Source organism: Bison bison, unplaced genomic scaffold (assembly GCF_000754665.1).
Source record: "Bison bison bison isolate TAMUID 2011002044 unplaced genomic scaffold, Bison_UMD1.0 scf7180017864304, whole genome shotgun sequence".
Lineage (NCBI taxonomy): Eukaryota > Metazoa > Chordata > Mammalia > Artiodactyla > Bovidae > Bison > Bison bison.
Genome location: NW_011494876.1, coordinates 15,427,311 through 15,433,627, shown reverse-complemented (window position 1 = coordinate 15,433,627; position 6,317 = coordinate 15,427,311). Strand labels below are relative to the sequence as shown.

The 6,317-nt window shown below is 59.9% G+C and overlaps 3 protein-coding genes across 5 annotated transcripts in view; all 3 read right to left on the bottom strand.

The window, feature by feature from the left end:
- Nucleotides 1–6,311, bottom strand: part of HYAL3 (hyaluronoglucosaminidase 3) — a 7,897-nt gene extending 1,586 nt beyond the window's left edge. Inside the window, exons 1-3 of one of the 2 annotated variants that reach the window (XM_010851812.1) lie at nt 6,003–6,311; nt 4,534–4,634; nt 96–1,006 (exon numbers count right to left, since the gene is read on the bottom strand). In XM_010851812.1, coding sequence (XP_010850114.1) covers nt 96–989 — 894 coding nt within the window. In that variant the 5' untranslated portion in view covers nt 990–1,006; nt 4,534–4,634; nt 6,003–6,311. Of the gene's footprint in view, nt 1–95; nt 1,007–4,533; nt 5,270–6,002 lie in introns of those variants that run through there. The other variant, XM_010851811.1, reaches the window with a different exon arrangement.
- The window catches only part of NAT6 (N-acetyltransferase 6 (GCN5-related)), a 4,948-nt gene continuing 349 nt past the window's right edge, over nt 1,719–6,317 (bottom strand). Inside the window, exons 2-5 of the mRNA XM_010851952.1 lie at nt 5,943–6,216; nt 4,534–4,634; nt 4,122–4,251; nt 1,719–2,668 (exon numbers count right to left, since the gene is read on the bottom strand). Coding sequence (XP_010850254.1) covers nt 1,920–2,668; nt 4,122–4,251; nt 4,534–4,634; nt 5,943–6,216 — 1,254 coding nt within the window. The 3' untranslated portion in view covers nt 1,719–1,919. The remainder of the gene's footprint in view (nt 2,669–4,121; nt 4,252–4,533; nt 4,635–5,942; nt 6,217–6,317) is intronic.
- Nucleotides 5,366–6,317, bottom strand: part of HYAL1 (hyaluronoglucosaminidase 1) — a 5,569-nt gene continuing 4,617 nt past the window's right edge. For both annotated transcript variants that reach the window (XM_010851813.1, XM_010851814.1), the window contains one exon: nt 5,366–5,811. The gene's annotated coding sequence lies outside the window, so the exon portion shown is untranslated. The remainder of the gene's footprint in view (nt 5,812–6,317) is intronic.

Sequence of the window (6,317 nt, the reverse complement as noted above, 5' to 3'; positions counted from 1 at the left end):
CCTTGGCCCTGAGCCTCTTTGAGGGGCTTCTCAGCCCCTCCACTCAGAGAATGTCACGCCTCCCCATCAGACCTGTAGATTTCAGTTTCACTCACCAGGGACAGGAACCTCCCAGAGCTCCGGTGTGTGAGGCGGGCATAGGCCAGGACAGGCAGGGGATGTGGGTGCCCAGCAATGGCCACACGGAAGGCCTCCTCCAGGCGGTATCGGACAAATGCCTGGTGGTGAGCAGGTGGTAGCCTGGGTGGGAGGTATATGCTGGGGAAGAGGGCGCTGGAGGCGGCCCAGAGCCAATGCAGTTGGGTGTTGCGGGCCACGGCAGCAGCATGGCAGTGGCCCGTGTAATTGGAAGCCGTACCACGCCAGCCATTGCCACAGGCTGGGGAGCGATAGAAACCCCCGAGCCCCTGGGGCTGCAGCGCCCGGCCGAGCCACAACGTGTCCTCCATCAGTGCACGGGCTGCCTGTTCGAAGCCAACACGGGCCTTGTGGAGCTGCTCCTGGGGATCCAGGTTGGGGAATACCCATTGTGCCCAAGCCCAGGAGGCAGCCCGATAGACTTGGCGGCGGCCCCAGTTCCCAGCCCAGAGTGGACACCCCTCCTCCCAGTCCAGGACTGCCAGGCCAGCGAAGCCCGGCCACAGGCTGTGGCGGATCTGATGGGCAGCCCGTGCCAGGTGGCAGCCCAGAGGCACAGCCTGTGGGATGCCCCCATTGTGAACTGTGCCCCTTGGCCCAAGGTAGGGGTAGAAGCCGAGCCGGTTCTTGTAGAAGATGGTGACATTCTGGCCGTGGAAATGCTGGCCACGGTTGGCTGAGATGCCCAGGGCCTCGAGTGGCAGGGGCACGCCAAAGCGGTTCTTACAGCGTGCTGAAGGGACGTTCCACAGCACCGAGAAGGGGCGTGCAGGGGCCTGCAGCAAGGATCGGCCACACCCCAAGCACAGGGCCACCCCTAGCACCAGGGCCAGGCCTAGCTGCATGGTCATGCCCCAGGGATGGAAACCTGCAGGAGAGAAGGGGTGTGAGCTTAAGAGTCCATGGCCATGGCCACGCCTTCCCCACAGCAGACCAAGCTGGGAAGACTCCTCTAGCTCCTCCTCACAAGGAAGGGGGGTAAGGAAAGCAAGGTTCCTAAGGGGTCTCGTAGACCTCTCAAGAGCAACCCCAGCCCAAGCTGGCCTGGGCATCTCCCTTCCCGTGTTGTCCATCTCTACCATGGCACTGCTATGCCCTCTGACACCTCTCCCACCCTCAGCTCTCACAAGTCCCCTTTTTCCCTCTGCCCATTTTGTTTCCTGCCCCAAGAACACTCAACTTCCATTCTGCCTGACTTAATTTCTACTTAGCACTCAGGTCTCTGCTATGACATCATCTTCTGGCGCAAGTGCAGTGAGGACATTTGAGCTCCCACTGTCCCAGCAGAGGCCCTGTCACTCTACGCCTGCCCTATCCCTTGAGTTGACACCCTATCTGTCTAGTTCCTCCCTGCCTGTGTCCAGTCCAGGGTCTGTCACACAGCAGGTGCTCAGCGAACAGTGATGAGTGAAGGTGGAAAGAAACACTTTGACGCCTGAGGCAGGCAGAGTGAGAGAAGCAAGGGCTTGCCCTCCATCCATGGCCCTGAGGCCAAGGTGCACTAGGGGGCTCCTGCAGGGATAGCGGACCTAAGAAATGACTGGGAGGTGAGGGTGGGGGTCAACAAATACACTGTCACAGACACACCCAACAAGCCTTTATTCAGCCACACAGAGCTCTGAGCCACAGCCATGGTGCCATCTCCACTGGCACTCAGGAAACATGCCTCAGGAAGCTGCCCTCAGGGGCTAGAAGCTGAGGGATGGCCAGTGGGCTGAAGCTGCTACTGTTGTGGGCAGTCAACTGACCCAGAAAGACAGCATCTTGCCCTGGGAATAGCCTCAGATGTCTTTCTCCATCCAGAATATGGGGCGTCCTCTCAGGTCTTGGTATTGTGTCTCCAGGAGGCTTTGTGGAGGGGGCCCTGCTGGAGGTGGGGGTAAGGTGGTCAGGGGTTCAGGCAGGGGAGGGGGTGGCAGCGATGATGACCCCTTGGGGACTTTTGGGGCAGCTTGGGCAGTCAGGCTAGGGGTGACCTTGCAGGGTGACCGGGGAAAGGGGGCCCTGGGGAAGGCATTGAGCAGGGTGGCAGGCAGTCGCCGGCTGGTGAAGACCAGGCCCTGCACTGGCTCACCCAGCTGGTAGCCCAGATGGGCATAAAAGTGCAGCTGGTCATGGGTGGTGAGGTGTAGCCGGCGGAAGCCCCGGGCCCGAGCAAAGGCTTCGAGGCCCTCCATGAGACGGCGGCCAAAACCACGGCCCCTCAGTGCCCGGGCCACCACCACGGTCTCCACTAGAAGGCTCTGGGGCCGGTCCAGCACCCGGGACAGGCGGGCATGGCCCACTACAATGGGGGCTGCCTCTGGCATGGGTCGGCGGCTTAGCAGCATCAAGCAGAGAGGGAAGGCGTCTGAGGACTGGCCCAAGGAGTGGAGGCGGGAGGCGCGGCTGCGGGGCCACTGCTCGTTGATGAGGTCGGCACAGGCATCCAGGAGTTCGGGTCGGCAGTGCACAGGCTCCAAGGTCAGCTCAACCAGGTTGGGGACTGGGGTCTCCTCTGGCTGGCGTGCATGATCCAGGGTCAGCTGAGCTGAACCAGAACTGAGGGTCATCTCTGGATGGCATGTGGAAACCAGGGTCAGCTCAGCTAGCCTGGGGCTCAGGGTCAGCTCTGGCTGGTGTGTAGGATCCAGGGTCGGCTTGGCCAGGCTGGATCTCAGGGTCACCTCTGGCTGGCACGCAGGATCCAGAGTCAATTGGGCTGGATTGGTACTCAGGATCGGCCCCACCTGGTGCACAGTGTCTAGGCTATGGATCAGCGTGCCTCGGCCAGGGCTCAGAGTCAGTTCTTGCCTACATGTAGGATCCAGGCCCAGCTGAGTCAGGAGCCAGGGTCATCTCCTGGGGTACAGATGGCTCAGGGCCAGGCAGGGGATTAAGGCCACAGTCTCCAGGCTGTGGGATCTCCTCAGACCACAACGTTGCTGCTCCTGTGGATAACAGCCATGCTGGGTTGTGCCAGAAGGGAGGATGGGGTTGGGGCAGGGAGTGCCTGACAGAGTGCTAGGGAGGGCCATGCATCCTGGATCTCATCTGATGGCCCAGGTGACCTGGAGGATCCCATCCCTTATACTTGGAAGCGCTGATTCAGATGGAGCGCACAGGGGATGGGTCCAGGGTGCTCTGCCTTATACTGGATGGAGGCTGAGGGCTAAAGGCTAGGGCTGGGCCCAAGAACTCAAGAGGCCTGGCCCCAGCCTGCTCCGGCTACCACTCTGTCCTCCCCAGGACAGTAGATCCAGCCCTACACCATTGCAGCTGGCTAGCCATCAGACAGAACATGCAAACTAGATGCCACAACCCCCTGCTTTAACCTCAGGTTACCGTTGGAGAAAACACAGCTACCCCAGGAATTCCCCTCTCCCTACTCCCTACTCAAAGTCCTAGACTTTTTGAACATCTGGGCCATGCTGGCCACTTAGATCCTGGGTTGCCATTCACCCACCCATCAGGCTCAAATTTCCCCTCCCTGGACTGCTTTCCCTGCCTAGGGGACAGAGTCCATGGCTCCCTCCCCAAAACGGCCCAGCTTGGTACACTTTGATTGCATATGGACCCAACTGCCCCTCCGAAGTGGCCTGGCTCATACAGCAACGTGGCTCCTGCAAGCCTGGTTCCCCACAGGTCTGTTTCGTAGCCACTCTAGATAAGAACCACAGCTTCCTTCCTACACCCACAGGGATGTCTAACGGCTAGCAGATTGGGGGCTCAGACCTCCTGCCCCCAAACTCCATTGCTTGCCCATCCCACCTCAGGTTCTGCTGGCAGGAGGGTCTATGCTGGGGGATTTCTAGCGACAGGTGGCCTCTGGGCCCCATCTTTCTACTCACCTGCTTCAGAGGGGATGCGCTGGCTCCCTCCCCATCCCCACCTCCCCAGGAAGACCTTGTGAGCTTGAGGCCAATTTCACACTGGTCAGTTAACAGGCAGCCCCCTTCCCTCACACCCCTTCCGTCATATTCAGAGGGCTATAAGCCTCTCACCTGCATCAGCCACCTCCGCCAGCAGCTGCACCCCTGGACCTGGAGGGAGGAAGCCCCAGGATCCGCCCCCTGGGCCTGGAACCCCAGACTTCCCCCACAGACTTAACCCCTTGTATGCCGACCCCACCCACTATGGGGCGGGGCTCCCGGGTCCACCGACAGAGGCGGCAGTCTCTCTTGCCTCGATTTCCCTCTTCCTCCCAGTGGGTGACAAACCGTGGAGTCTGGGGGTGGGGGTTTCGGAACCTAGACTCTGGGCAGGTGTGGCTCGGCATGCTTTGGGAGGGAACGACAGACGCAAGAAGGGCGTGCGGGGCGGCTAGTCAACTTGAGAACTGTCCGCGCGGAGCGGACGGGGAGAGCGGGGGGACAGTGAAGACGAACGCCGCGCAGGGAACGGGGTAGTACTGACATGTTGTTGCCGGGCTCCGGGATGCTCCGCGTCCTCGCTTCTCCTGGATCGGTATCTCGTTGTCTCTGGCTCGGACCCCTCCGGCTCTCGGCGCTCACCCCCTAGCGGTAGGGCGGACGAACTGCAGCTGTCCCGGCCCGCGGCACACAGCTTAGTCCTGGGTCTTCCCGGCGGCCAGGCCCCGCCCCGGCAGCCATGTACCTCCGCCTAGGCCCCGCCCCTGGCCCGGCGGGTCATAACACCGACCAGACGCAGACTGGGTCTTTACCCGGCCTCTAGCTCTGTTCCTCCCACCCTAGTTTATCCTGGCCTCGCTCCCAGTGAGCCTGACTCCATCTCGGGTTGGCTGGGCTTCCGTCCTGCCCCGCCCCAGCCTGATAGGTCTCGCCCAAAGTTTAGTTTTGTCTGGGCTCACGCTATCCCTCCTGCACGGCGTGGAAAACAATCAAGTGGCGCTTCTACTTCAAATTTGGGCCCCACACTGGGAAGCAGCCGCCCTCGGACACACATCAGATCTGAGTGAGAGAAAAGAACTTTTCCTGTACCCTCTGGATACCAGCGCCTAGACGTTTTAGGCCCTCAACAAACAGCTTTTGAAGTTAGAATCCTCTGAATGGATTCAGAGTGCAGTGCAGAGCTGGTTACCATCGACTTATCAGTAGGAGACAAAAGGTTGTACCTCTCTGGCCAGGCAGCCCGGGCTTGAATCTCAGCTGCTCTGTTTTCTGGCTGTGCAACCTTGGGGAAAGTGCTTACCCTCCCTGGGTGTGCCTCAGTTCAATTAAGTTAGCCTACTTAAAATGCTTAGCACAGGACTTGGAAAGAGTAGATGCCCAGTGAATGTCAGTTTATTTATTTGTTATTTGTTTAACCGCACCGCTTAGCATGCGTGATCTTAGTCTCCGCCCGTGCCCCCTGCAGTGGAAGCTCCGTGTCTTAACCACTGGATGGCCAGGGAAGTCCCGAATGTCAGTGCTTGTGACTGCTTCTGTTTGAAGACTGACTCAGTGTCTCCAGAGGAAGTATTTTTGACTCTGTCGGGTGGATGCCTGACATGACTCCTGTGACTGGATGCCTAACCATGACTCCTGTGACTGCCTGGACTTGGGAAAGCCCTAGCCAGGCCCAGATTGCATCAGGTACTCAGTGTGTGCCCATGCCAATCAGCATATGCCCCACTGCTCACACTGTGTCCTTATGCAGCTATCTTGGTCTGTAAGCAGGTGTGCACACTGGTGTATGCTCATGACACTGGCTGAGTGGACTTCTGACTGTAACCATGACTCCTGTGACTGCCTGGACTTGGGAAAGCCCTACCTAGCCAGGCCCAGCTTGCATCAGGTACTCAGTGCGTGCCCATGCCAATCACCACATGCCCCACTGCTCACACCGTGTCCCCCTCCACCCACGGTAGCAGCGACATTCGAACTCCACTGCCATCCGCAACCGATCCTCGAGCGAGAGGGCACCTTGTAGGGTCAGGGGCCCACCACCAGGTGTAGGCTTGATGGAAAAACTGGTGGAGTTGAGGATGAAGCGGGCCTTGGGGTAACTGGGGCGCCGGGCACAACGGCCATGGCCGGAGCATAGGACCTGACTGCACAGACGAGCCCCGCTGGTCACATTCAGGATGGAGGGTCCCAGCGTCGTGTCCACATACTCCTTGATGGCCTGGCATGATTCCTAGGTGGGGAGGGGCGCATCAGGGACACCGTGGCCATGCATGGGTCCACCTAGGACACTGAAGCACTCGCCTCCTGGCCAGCCAAGGCTGCAGGAGTAAA